Source organism: Rhinolophus hipposideros, assembly GCF_964194185.1.
Source record: "Rhinolophus hipposideros genome assembly, chromosome: 17".
Lineage (NCBI taxonomy): Eukaryota > Metazoa > Chordata > Mammalia > Chiroptera > Rhinolophidae > Rhinolophus > Rhinolophus hipposideros.
The window spans coordinates 5,764,565-5,778,818 of record NC_138063.1 but is presented as its reverse complement, the minus strand read 5'-3'; the positions used below and the strand labels follow the sequence as shown (position 1 = coordinate 5,778,818).

General features: G+C 43.8%; 1 protein-coding gene across 4 annotated transcripts in view; it reads right to left on the bottom strand.

The window, feature by feature from the left end:
* Positions 1-8,781, bottom strand: part of RTTN (rotatin) — a 132,235-nt gene extending 123,454 nt beyond the window's left edge. For 2 of the 4 annotated variants that reach the window (XR_013995298.1, XM_081078984.1), the window contains exons 1-7: positions 8,529-8,781; positions 8,018-8,205; positions 6,998-7,175; positions 5,241-5,330; positions 2,943-3,033; positions 1,526-1,640; positions 493-643 (exon numbers count right to left, since the gene is read on the bottom strand). Coding sequence is in view for 3 of the 4 variants with exons in the window: in XM_081078984.1 (XP_080935110.1) it covers positions 493-643; positions 1,526-1,640; positions 2,943-3,033; positions 5,241-5,330; positions 6,998-7,175; positions 8,018-8,205; positions 8,529-8,574 (859 nt within the window). In the remaining variant the exon portion in view is untranslated. The remainder of the gene's footprint in view (positions 1-492; positions 644-1,525; positions 1,641-2,942; positions 3,034-5,240; positions 5,331-6,997; positions 7,176-8,017; positions 8,206-8,528) is intronic. The other 2 variants (XM_081078985.1, XM_081078986.1) reach the window with 2 other exon arrangements.
* Between the last annotated feature and the right edge of the window lie 5,473 nt (positions 8,782-14,254).

The following is a 14,254-nucleotide window of genomic DNA, read 5'->3' as shown; positions in this document are numbered from 1 at the left end:
GCCCTAAATTATAAACAGGTTTGACAAGGAAAGCATAGTGCTCTATTTGGCCATTAGGTGGTGCTTTTTCCCTGAAAAGTGGGGTCCTGTGATCATGCAATATTGACAGCATCACAAGTTACAGCGTTTTCATACAATACAAATTGGCATTTTTCAACTGAAGCAATTTATTAACATAACATATAACTTGCTGACATAGCCCAAATCCCACATAAATAGCTGGATTGAGAATCCTAGTCCCTAACTTCCAGCACTATGTACACATGGAGGAAAAAGATAAACCCCTTACAGATGTCTCTTATCAAAAAGAGAGGGGGGCAAGGGGGTTGGCTCATGAGTGGTTCTGTCATGCAGTTTGTTTTCAAAGCTGATGATTTGATTACATCAAGGAATGGGGAATTTGCCTTGTGAAAAATCATACATAGTAAGTGTAACAGGGCTCTCAGAAGAATCTGGAAACATCGCCAGTGACAAATAAATAAACATCAATACCTTGTTTACTAGAGAAAAACCCTGGGTCTCGGTGGAAGTTAAGTCTGTTTCTTAAATAGGCGCACAGCTGCTGCAGGCAGGATGCTGACTGCAGGGCCAGGCGATGTTTCCCATCTCCTCCGAAGGCCAGTTTCAGCAGAAACAAGAGGCTCTGAAGTGAACGAGAGCAGTGTCAACCATCAGGGAAAGAAGACTGGGCTTCAGAGAAGGATGTGCAGCTTAAGTACGGAAGCAAGTTGCCAAATTTTATAAGACATAAGAAATAGACGATTTAGCATCATGCAAGAAGATGGGTCAAAACAAGATACAATTTAAATACAACAGCAGTGTTGCATATACTCAAATCTGTTAGGTGAGGACCTTTTCTGAGAACACAGGAATTAGTTCCCATTGGAGACATTAAGTTTCAAGTACTTTTCAGCAATCACACCAAGGCTTCTGCATCGCAAACAGCTGCATTTTAGTAACAGCACTGACAACGGCCACCTATGGACTAAGCTGCCACTCACTGGCTTGCTTTTCAGCGCTGTGATGGCAGAGCCAGGGTGCTGAGCCCTGCCTAGATGCTGTGGATATACCCCATCCCCGACCCTGGGTCCCAATGGCTCTACTGTATCAGCAGCAGACTAGACTGCAAGGAATCCAGCTCTGCTGCTCAGAACCACCATCTGGTTCTTCCACAGCCGCCAGCACCAGCTGTACATGTGCCAGACACACACAGATGCTACTCTTAATGTTCAGAGGGGTTACTGCTGCCCAACCTCAATCTCTCAAGTCTGTTCTCCCCTTGAGGTGACCCAGAACGGTCAATTCAAGGGGTATAATTGGACTGCATGTGTCCAGTGAGACCACCTCCCGTCAGAACTACCACTTCCCAAATAAGTTAGACAATAAGTGGTTTAAATCACCCAATACTTCAGTTTTTAAATATGGTAGTTCACAGGTCCTGCCTGAGGACACCTATATTGCAAATTTGTTTCCTTGCTAAAAGTTCTCTATTTCAAAGCTGAAAACAATTACAGACGATACATACCTGAACGATTTTTGGCCTTTGAAGGAAAATCTCAGCAGGAAAATCTTGCATGATGACATCCTTTAATAGTTCACAGGTGTTCCAGATTAAAGTGTGGTTACTACTTCTCAGCGAGCTACAAAACACAGTATTATTCATTTGCAGGGTTTCCCTGTACCAGATTCTAGGTAACCGAGTGGCGTGATGACTCTGTTCAGATCCTTTGGGTCTCAGCTGAGACATCACTTCCCCTGGGAAGCCTTCCTAGATCTCTTCCCTAATCAATAAACAACTCTGGGGTAGGTGCTTCTTCCATAGGCCTAGCGTGTATTTGGTACCATGGTAACTACACATTCACTCTGTACCCCCCATTAGAGCCTCCTTGAAAACAGGGACCACGTAGCAGCCCAGAAACTATCACAGAATCCAATGGAATCCGCTAAACGAGTTAGGAAATAAGCCAGAAAAAAATCTTAGTAAGTATAGAGTAAAATCCTAGGAATTAGATTCCTTACTGTTCTTCCCTATTCTGGTAAATCACACTGGGACACCCCTCAATATTGCCCTACTAGGGACATAGCAGTTGTTCATCCCCCACCCAAGACACTGAACCCCCTGCCTCAGCCCAGCTCCAGCCCACTACCCACCACCCACCACCCACTACCCACCACCCACCACCCACCACCCACCGGAGTGCACCACAGATCACGTGTGTCCCTCAGGGACTGACTCACACTGACCCACTGTGTCCGTCCTGCCCCTCCCCCATGTACACGCCACCTCTTCATGATGTTGCTCCAAGAGAACATACTGAGCCCTCGGAAGTGCCACCATCAAAAACCATTCATCAGCATCACCTGTCTCTGGCCCTACCTCTAGCAAGTTGCTCTTTATTTTCCAGATTCTCACCAAGAAAAGACACACTCATTTGTTGTGGAATTCACATAAATTAAAAGTTTCAGCAAAAAAATGAAACTAGACATTTAGACACTCTAAATGTCTATAAATCCACTATCTACTTTGGGGGGTAACAACCAACTAACATCCATTACTTGAGATCACTGGTCCCAACCTGATCACAGAACGCACGTTTTAAAATGTACTGTCTACTAAAAATACTGCATTTATGTTTAATTTTTCCATTTTTCTTAAGCAAAGGCATCGCAATGGCCAATCAGAGACTCTGGTAAGAGATGCCTCATGTCACCAAGGAGCACATAAGATTCCAACCACAGAAAAGAAACTCCATGTGTGACCTGATTAAGGCAAACAAATTTTCTGGCTTGCTCTCGAAATACTGAAAATCATTCCCATGTTCCCATCACTACCTTTCACAGCCACTTAGTATCTTTTTGACTGGTGAAAATGAATAGAATTAACAACCAGATTTGATGGCTATCAATGAACCCAAATACCTGAAATACATCAGGTACCGTACCTTTCATTAGAGGAGAGAACGTGTCTATCAGTTGTGGTCAGAGGTAGCCAAGGAAACGTAGAAAACTTCAAACACTTCACAGTCTGACTCACTGTTAATGGAAGAGCAAAACTTACTCCAAAGAAGACACTGTTGACAGACGCACAATGCTAAGAGTAAGGCTTCTGCTTTAAAATAAGTCCCCAAATAAAGTTACCTCGTACAGTAACTAAAATGTGTGAAACAAGTCAGCTGCGCATTTATTCCCTCACAGGATAAATAACAGAGCTCTTTTTTCTCAATTTAAACAGAACTCAATATTATTATGAGAAGAAAAGCATTCAAAACAAACCAGTGTTGAATAACATCTAGAGTTTCAATTACATTTTCTATTTTACTGGTGGCCCAGAACAGAGCTTAAATTTAACATAAAAGGAACTGGCATTTGGAGATCTTTAACTGGAGAAATTAAAAATGATATAAACATAATCATACACTATATTTCATTAGTTATGTTCAAGTATCCTAAATGGTGTTAGATGTTTACAATTCTTTGACGACAACTTGAAGACAATAAGGCTGAAGATTAAACATCAATGCACCAAATTTAAGAGAAATCAACACAATCCTAAATGACTACTGTTCACATTACTTTTTAACAGGTTTTCCACACACCTCCCCCCCCAGTTTATTGAGATATATCTGACATATAACTGTATAAGTTGAAGATGTACAACCCGATGATTTGATTCACTCACATACTACAAAATGATTATCACAGTAGTTAGTCAACATCTCCATCCTCTCACATAACTACCAACTTTTTCTTATGGTAAGAACACTGAAGGTCTACTCTCTTAGCATTTTAACAATCTTAGATTGCACGAGTTAAGGTGGCAACACTGAGAAATAGTACCTACATAAGCCCTTCGAAATGACAGTCTTTCTGACAAATGCTTTGAAAAGAGCATGGTATCATTAAATTCAGATAACAGTACTATAAACTTCCCAAATACAGCACAGTGGCTTCTTTCAAAAATGCTAACATAAAAGCAAGGTTTCCTTTCTAAGGGCAAAGCAAGAGGCGTGAAGGGAAGGGCAGGCTTACGGTGCACACATAGAGGTGTGTTCCAAACAAGCCATAGCATCAATCCACAAGCTGCAACTCAGAACAAAGCATTACCATCTCACATGTCCATACTGTTTTCAACAGCTTCACTCCAATACCCACGTTCCCATCCCTGGAGATACTCGATCCCTTCAGAAATCTCTCACTGTCACTCAGGGAAGCCTCTTGGCCACATACACAAAGAACTACTGTCTCAAAACCGAAGCCTCACAAAACTTTTCCAGAAAGGAAAGACAGAGCATTTTAACAGCTGAACAAGCTTTCTGGTCTTTCTTATACTGTTATTCAACCTGACAGTTTCTAAAAAAATTTTAATAACAGAGGGCTTCCAATGTGAATTAAATTCAATCCCTGACATCAGGCAGATGTACCTTGAACACAACCTGTTCGTTTCAACTTCGCAGGCAATAAACTGTGAAGTGTGTGCTTACTTAACCATTGCCTAACTGTGTCCCCTAGGAGAAAGGTTTCACCCTTTCTAAGCCTCGGTTTCCCCAACAGTAAAATGGGGATACTGATACTATCAACCTCACTTATTCAAAGAATATATACTGAGTACCTAAGTCCTTTTTGGCCTTGTTCTGCACGTGGGGGATAAAGCAGTGTTTGCAGCTATCACTACGCTTATAATGAGGGAAACAAGAAGTAAATACGAAACTTCAGATCACAGTATCTGTTAGGAAGCAAACTAAGCACAGATAGTTCTCAGGAAGCTCTCTTTAAGGAGGTGGCATGTGAGCGGAGACTGGACACAGCCACGCACGGAAAGAACTGGATGAGATCTCTTAAATCAGAACTCTAGAATCGACTGGATGTTGGGGTACAAATGAAGAAACGAAAATGCCCCTGAGTCTTTGACTCCAGTGACTGGATGGACAGTATACTGAGTGAGCTGGAGAATGAGATGACAAATGCAGACTGCACAGCACAGCGCCTGACAAAGAATCTGTGTTGACTAAGCACTAAGTACTACTGCCACCATTTCCATGCACCTAGGTGGTTGCTCAAATGCACTTCAAATAACATTTTACCACTTAGACTCTATATTCTAAACTAATTTGAGGAAATGGAAACATTCAGTTCAGTGCTGAGGCATTTGAGTTTGACCACAGTATAGCTACACAATGAGGAAAAGTACATTCATTTCTGACTTACCAGGTCAACAGACCTACGTCCCTACATATACATACCCACTGGCCGTGGAGGCACTTCCGTCTGCTGGAAATTACTTTTGTCTTGAGGAAAATATCCCGTTAAGATTTCTGGTGGTTGTAACAATTCTGAAAAATATATACATATTACTACATTATTATTTGATAAAAGAAAAATTTATTCTTTTCAAACATTAATGTTTTCTCTTGAGGTTTTGAATTATTTTAAAAATGAGAAAAATAATCCAGTGTTTTTTCTCTGAATAGCCTGTCTTCCTAAAGAGAATGAAATGTGAATGCTGAGTGAATTTCAAATTGAGGGTTTTTGTTGGTTTTTTTTCCCTGTTTTACTGTTAAGTAAATACGATTATTAGGATGAAAATATCCACAGTGACATAAGGAATCTGTTACAAAGCATCTATTCAAGGAGACTGTTCACCTCTGCTTCTAAGGCCAACTCCTTCCTCTCTTTTACTCCAATTATATAGTTCCTGGTCACCTCAGTTTTCATTAATATCTTTTTTGAAAAGTTGTCAAAGACAAAAGAGCCCAGCACTATCTTCCAATACCTTTGGCGACTCCGTCACACATGATACATATTCAGCACTTCAGATGCAATGCAATGAGAATAAGAATGAGAAAAAGGCTCAAACTAAATTTCCTAACTTTCTGTTTGAAGTGTTCATACTAGTTCTTAATACTAATAATACAGATAAAAATTAGCCCTAGACCATAGCTCTAATCTCACCTGCAAGGAACTAGGTGGAAAATTCATAATTCTGGATTCTACTTTGTTGTGGCTTAGACAGAAATTGTAAAAGGCATTGTTAAAAATCACAATCACACAAGAAGTCCATAAACGCCACCAGCTACTGGTCTTCCTGTGAACAGTGGCACCAACAGTCACAGCAGTAGCACAACAGCATTGGTATAGAGAAAACCATGGTCCAACAGATTAGGCGGGCGAAACCCGTTCTTTCATACTTTTACTTCTCAATCACATACATTTCATTAGCCTTTTCTTTTCTTCACATCAATTCAAATGCCTCCATGTGCAAGGCATTACACTCAACACAAAATAACAAGAACACAAAAGCAGCCGCCCACAATGCTGTGCCTGGGTAATATACGCTAGGCCTTGTGCTGAGCTCTCTACAGGCACTGCCTCATTTAATCCTCACAACAGTTTTACAAGATGTTCTTTGGGACAAAAATATTGTCCCAAATTTTTGGCTGAGAAAACTAAAGCCTGGAGGGGCGAAGTACCTTAGCCAAAGTCACACAACTAATGGTAGAACTGGGACTTAAACCCACATCTCCTTGACGCCGAGTACAACCAGTATACCATGTGTAGCTCATTTTGATTGAACCCCGCCCCACACACACATCCCCCAAAAAGATCATGAGCTGAGGCAGATACCACCACCCCCCTAGATGAAGAACACAGTCCGAAATGCACGCAGAAAACATTTAGAACGACATCTGGCACATAGTAATGAGTGAGCAGTGAAAAGTTATTGTTAAAGAAATGATCTGTCAAACTGGTCTCACAAAAAGAAAATCGCTGGCATCTTTTAGGCCCCCTGACCAAAACACCAATAAATACAAATGTATCCTCCTCTAAAAAGCAGTGGAGGAGGGGGGAAAGGTCAGGCTCCTGTAAGTTAACAAGAAAAATAAGTTCGGGGCGGTGGGGGGGGTTGGCGTTAAGCTAAGGCCCCTTTCCTCAGAATTAATCAATAGAAGCAATATGTTTATATTTTAACCAATGAACCAGATTGATTGCAAAGAGTTACCAGTTTGATTCGTTGGGTACGATGCAGAACACGGAGCAGGACCTTCCGAAGGGAGAATGAAAAGTGCGTCCAGGATGCCATCGATTTCGGCCTGCAGAGCTGGCTCCACGTCAGCACGAAGTGTAGACAAGAATTCAACGGCGCCAAGATCAAGTAAGTGCTGACCGGCCGGGGGGTACTGGAACAAGAGCAGGAGAGGCCTGAGCATAACTTGGAGCAGCACCAGCTCTAGACTCTACGTTCCCGCAGCCCAAACACAAAAGTGCTTGCGGTGGACCAGACGTTCCTTTATAAGACAGTAAGTCGTGTGCTGATACGCCCAATAAAGGACGTTCACGAACAGGACACGGATTACAGAGCCATACATGAAACACGGGATACCATTTGTGAGAGAGGAGCCCAGAAGCCGCACAACAGCAATGCACATGACCGGTTCATACTTTTATTATTAAAAGGTCACTACTCCCCACTGACACTCAGCCGGTCCCCTCCTGCAACCAGTCACACCGTGTCAAACAGTCGCCCAGGCCCGAGTCGCACTTCGCAGTGTTGAAAGGTCCCATTTGCTTTGACACCTGACAACCAACTAGTCTCAACTTAGGCGGAAGAAGACACGCCTGAAACACAGCCGAGGGAAAGGCGACGTAACACCCTGGTGCCATCTGTTAACCACGGTCTGCCGCCGTTTCTTGAAACGTGTTCTCTCCCACGCCCACGCCCACACATGCAACTTTTAACGTGTGAATAACCGAACCCGGAGCAAAGCAGAATGCCCGACAGTCACGTGCCGGGACGCCCCCGGACTCGGGGCCTCGGGGTCGTCTCAGCGCCCAGACCCCGTGCGGGTTCACGTCACCCACGAGGGGGAAAGATGGGCGTTCAACCACCCGAAGGCCTTTGCAACTTCCCCAGTTGTTTTAAACAATAACAATACTTTTTTTTCGACTGGCTTTGCAACCGACGCCCCAGCGACACGCGCGGGAGACGGCCGCGCCCGGCTCCGCGCGCCGGCGCCCCCACCTTCGCCAGGCTGCTCAGCAGGCTCAGCACCTCCTCCTTCATGGGCGCGGACGGGAAGCGGAACCAGCGCAGCAGGTGCAGGAAGAGCGGCGCGTGGTGCGCGAGGTCGGCGGGCCCGAGCAGGCCGCGCTCCAGCTTGCGCAGGAGGCTCCCGAGCGCGCGCTCCCGGATCTCCGCCAGCCGGTGCCCTGCGGGGAAGCCCGCTCAGCGTCCGGCCCGGCCCGCGCCCGGCCCGGCGCCCACCCTCCCGCCCCTCGTCCAGCTCGAGGCCAGCGCGGGCTTCCCAGGGGGACAACCGAGGCTTTCTCCTCTGGCGAAGCCCCGTGCACCCGGGATGCGGGCGGCGGAGCTGACGCCCAGCCCGAGAGGGGCCCCGGGGGCTGCCCTGGAGGAGCCAGGGCGAGAAACGGAGCCGTCCTGGGGGGGCCCGCACTCGGAAACGGGACACGTCCACGCCCGGCCAGTGGACAGGACAGGGGAGCGCCTCCCGCGAGGGGCAACGCAGAGTTACCGAGTTTCCCGATGAGCCCACTCAGGACCATGTCTTCCCGCTTCATCGCCCGCCGTCGCCGGAGAATTAAACGGCCGCGCCACAGCGTCGGGCCGCCATTAACGTCCCCCCGGAAACAGGGGCAGTCGGACAGCGGGTTCCGCGAAGCCGGGACGAACCACCCAACGAGGGAGAGGCATTCCGGGCGCTGTGCCCGGCCCCCGCACCGCGAGAGAAGCCTACTGTCTCTCTATAATTACTACCTACCACGCAGTGACTAGACAATAGTTTCTGAGCTAAGAACCGGAACGAGACGAACACGGGGAGAGACTGCTTCAGCCGCGGTGCACGTCGGGAGTTGAAGTCTTGGCGCAGCCGTGCTCCCTCCCCGGAATTCCGGACCCGCCACCGCGCCCGCCTGGCTGGGGTTCCCGGGTCGGAGCGCGGGCTCCTGCGCGGGTTTCGGACGCCCGCATCCGGCGCTCCATCCTCGCTCTGCGGGGGCTTCCTCTGTGACCCTGCCGACCTGCATTCTGAGGTCCCAGAACTTCACAATTGAGAATGCAGCAATTTTTTTGGTGTGGTTTGGTGTCGATGCCCCCATCCCACGTTACTAAAGGACTTACCCTCTAAGTGTGAAACGTACCTGCAAAGTCAAGCATGGGAGTGGGCGGAGAGGGAAGGCAGGGGGCGAACAGAAGAGAAACGCGGGGACTTTGGAAAGAAGAACGTGTGGGGGAGGGCTCGAAGTAGTGTGTGAACGCGCCGCACTTGACTTTTGCGCTGCGGTTGATCGGAATAAATGGGGGGGGGGGGATCTAAGCAATGGAAGAGTAACAATGACAAAACCGAAGGGGTGAAATAGTTTGCATTTCAGAGAACGTTCTATCTCACTGATCTTTTCAATCTCCCCGGGGATGGGACGTCCAGGCAGCTCTTCCCATTTCTATTTTGCAAAAACAAACGGGAACTTAAAATCTCAAAGTAGTGACTCGCCCAAGGTCCTATCAACTAGGAAGTGGTGGGTTAGGGCCCTAACCTTCATTTTCCTTGTGACATTGTTGGTCGTTCTCCATCCTTCTTCAGCCTCTTGGATCCATGGATCCATGGCAGTCATCTGCCGGGTCACACCATTCAGATTGGATGAGGATATTTTGGCCCCAAGTCACAAATATTCAGTTACCCTGGGGAGTCAAAGGGCTGCCCCCTTGGCTCCTTCCCGTTTTATCTTTACTGTCTTATCTTTACCGAGCTAAGAACTCATATTCCTCTCTGTGGGGTTTTATGGAGAAAAATGATGCCTTGTTTTCTCTTGGAGAAGTCCATTTTTGCTCTTCCTCATAATTTGGACATGAATTTTAATATTTGGGGTCATGGACAGTAGTTCTATGAGTTGACATCATAGGCATTTCATACCCTTCAGTTCTGTTACTTGACTAAATATAAAATATCTGCCTCACAGCCCTGTAAGCTAAACAAGGTACTGAAGAGAGCACAGACTTTGGAGCCAGACAGGCATAGATTTAACACTAGCTTTGCAACCGTCTCAATTTCGTGTGTGTGAGCTAACTTTTTTCTTGCGAATGATAAAGGTCTAACTCAAACAGGTAAGAAAAAATGAGTTATCATCTCACGCTAGGAAAGGATCTGGCCTCAGAGACTCCAAAAATATCAATATTCTTTTTCTCGGTTCTTGGTTTTCATTCTCTCAGTGTTTGTCTCATCCTCTTGTGGTACTGGCAGGATTCTCCCACGCTGTAGGGGAAGAGATGATTGTGGTCCAGGCTTCCTCTTTCCGTGTAATGACCCTAGAAGGAAAAAAAAGCTTCCCTCTCAACACCTGGATATAAAATCCACGGTAAAGTCCCCATCAGAATCGTCATTAGGAGATGACCCGATCCTAGGTGACTTGTTCACACTCTGACCCATGCCAGAAGTTCAGGGAGTTGCACAGAATAGTTCTGTTAAGGAATGAGGTGCTAGCAACAGAAAATAGGGGGGAGGGAAGAAATTTGGGTACAAAAAAAAAAAAAACAATGCCTCTATAACCTCTAAGCCTCAGCTTCTATCTTTTTTTAAAAAAATTTATTGGGGAACAGTGTGTTTTTCCAGGGCCCATCAGCTCCAAGTGGTTGTCCTTAATCTAGTTGTGGAGGGCGCAGCTCAGCTCCAAGTCCAGTCCCCATTTTCAACCTTAGTTGCAGGGGGCACAGCCCATCATCCCTTGGGGGGAATTGAACTGGCAACCCTTTTGTTCAGAGCTCCCACACTAACCAACTGAGCCATCCGGCCACCCGCAGCTGTGCGGCAGCTCATTGTCTTCAATTTAGTTGCGCAGGGTGCAGTTCACTGACCCATGTGGGAATGAACCGGCAACCCTGTTATTCAGAGCTCGCACTCTAACCAACTGAGCCATCCAGCTGCCCCTAAACCTCAGCTTCTACAAGTAGAACTGGGATTAATAAAACTGCCTACGGATAGGATTGTTTGAGGTTTAAAGGAGATAACTTAGAGAAAACACTTATCCCAAACCTCCATAGTAGGTAGTTACTAAAAATAATAGCTGTTTTAGAGTCTGTCAAACTTAATAATGCCTCTTTGCTAAGGACTGAATGTTTGTGCCCCACCCACCCCCACCCCCTCGCCCAGAATTCATATGTTAAAATCTAATCCCCATTGGTATTAGTTGATGGGGCCTTTGGGGGGTAATTAAGTCAGGAGGGTAGAGCCCTCATGAATGAGACTAGTGCTCCTATAAAAGGGACCCCAAAGAGTTTCCTCCCCACTTCTGCCATCTGAGGACACGGAAAAGAGACTGCCATCTATGAACTGGGAAGCAGGTCCTCACCAGATACTGAATCTGCTGGCACCTTGATCTTGAGCTTCCCAGCCTCTAGAACTGTGAGAAGTAAATGTCTGTTGTTCATAGAGCACGCAGTCTGTGGTATTTTGTTATAGTAGCTGGAAAGTACTAAAATAACCCTCTTTCTAGGAATCAAATGCAATGTCCAACCACATCTCAGTACTGGTTACAAGTGTAGCCACAGGTAGTAGCCCCTCCTCTCGTGGGAGGGATTCTAGGGCCCAGAAATGGCCTTTCCGGTCAGTGAGAGCCTGACAGCCGTCAAAGACAGAAGCGCTACAGCCTTTGTGCAGCCTATCCAGGCAAAATTTCCAGCCAAAAAAGGGAGTGCTCTGACCCTTTCGTCCTCATTTTTCAGAAGGAAGAAATTATTGGCCCAAGAAGGAAATCCTTTTATAAGCTACTTGTACATTTAATTGGGATACTAATTTATTTATGAAGACAATGTATAAAAAGAACAAGCAAGCAGGATTCCTAAACAAAGAGGGATCAATCCAATAGATGTGTGGAAGTTATTCATGGTCCCCGAAGGCAGGCAAACATTTTGTGTGCTTTCCCAGAAAGTCACCTGGACCATAGTCTGTCTTATTTCAAAATAAAGATCATGATTATTAATAATTCTGATCTCTAAGAAGGAAAAAATGGTTGTGGCCCAAGGTTTTGTTCCCCACTTATGAATTTTCCTAATCATACTTCATAACATTGTCCCATGAATTTACATAATATTTCATTTTTAAGGAAATTATAAAATTCTAGTTTATCTTCCCAATACCAAACTAGGAAGTTAATAAACATTTTATGCACTTTTAGAGTGGAAGGATTGAAACAAGGTATATTCATGTCCCATTTCAAATAGCACAGGAACATGAATTTGAAATCTGTTCTCTTTGCACAGTTTAATAAATAAGGGTCTTAATTATAGCAGTGGAGAAGTGGACAAGGGTGTCTGCCGTCACCATTTCTGCTCAACACTATACTGGAAGTTTTATTCAGGGTAGTCAGGCAAGAAAACAATAATAAATGACATCCAGATTAGACAGGAAGAGTAAACCGATTTCTATTTGCAGTTGAGATTACTTTATATATAGGAAATCCTAAGAGATCCACAAAGATAAATTATTAGAGCAAAGAAAAGACTTGAACAAGGTTGCAAATTACAAAATCAATATGCAAAATTAATTCTGTTTCTATACACTAGCGATAAACAATCCAAAAATAAGAAAAATAATTCCATTTACAATAACATCAAAAAGACTAAAATATTTAGGAATAAATTTAGCACAATAAATGAAATACTTCTACACTGAAAATTACAAAACATGATTGAAAGGAATTAAAGACCTAAATAAAATAGAAAGACATACTGTGTCGTGGATTGGAAGATTTTTGTATTATTAAGACAGCAATACTCCCAAATTGATGTACATATTTAAAGCAATCCCTATCAAATACCCAGCTGCTTTTGAAAATAAATTGATGTTTATCCATCTGGAAATATTAATATTATATACATATGGAAATCAAGGGAATCAGACTGGCCAAAACAATCTTCAGAAAGACCAAAGTTGAAAGCTCACTTCCTGATTTTAAACCTATTACAAAACTACACTCAACATTGTGTGGTACTGGCCTAAGGACAGACATATAGACTAATGGAATAGACTTCAAAGTCCAGAAACAATCACATTTACAGTCAATTGATTGGCAAACAATTTGCCAAGATAATTCAGTGACAAAAGAATAGTCTTGTTCTACAAATGGGACAACTGGGTATCCACATGCAAAGAATTAATTTGGATCCATACCTCACATCATATAAAAAATTAACTCAAAATGGTTCAAAGACCTAAATGCAAGAGCTAAAACTAGAAAATTCTCAGAATAGAACATAGGCATGAATCTTCATGAACATGAATTAGGCAATGGTTTCTTAGACATGGAAGCAAAAACACAAGCAAAAAAATAAATAAATTGGACATCATCCAAATTTAAAACTTTTGTGCTTCTAAGAATACTATTAAGAAAGTGAAAAGAAGCCAGCATTGCAAGAAATACTAAAAGGACTTCTGTAAATAGAAGAAAGATGAAAACAATTTACTACAAATCTAAAAATGGCAATAACTATGTACCTATCAATAATCACTTTAAATGTAAATGGATTAAACGCTCCAATCAAGAGACATAGGGTGGCTGAGTGGATAAGGAAACAAGACCCTTGTATATGCTGTATACAAGAGACTCATTTCAGATCAAAAGACACACACAGGCTGAAAGTGAAGGGTTGGAGTAACATATTTCATGCAAATGGAAGCAAAAAAAAAGCTGGAGTTGCAATACTTATATCTGACAAAATAGACTTTAAAATGAAAAAAATATTAAAAGACAAAGATGGGCACTATATAATAATAAAGGGATCAATCCGACAAGAGGACATAACCCTAGTAAACATCTATGCACCTAACATAGGAGCACCTAAATATATAAAACAGGTACTGATGGACATAAAGACAGAGATCAACAGCAACACTATCATAGTAGGGGACTTCAACACACCTCTGACAACAAGGGACAGGTCCTCCAGACAGAAAATCAATATGGAAACAACAGCCTTAAATGATACTTTGGAGCAGTTGGACTTAATTGATATTTTCAGAGCATTTCACCCCAATGCTGCAGAATACACGTTCTTCTCAAGTGCTCATGGAACATTTTCTAAAATAGATCATATGTTAGGACACAAGACAAGCCTCGATAAATTTAAGAAAATTGAAATCATACCAATTGTCTTCTCTGACCACAGTGCTATGAAATTAGAAATGAACTACAGGGGAAAAAAACCAGGAAGATACACCAATTCATGGAGGCTGAATAACATGTTGCTAAA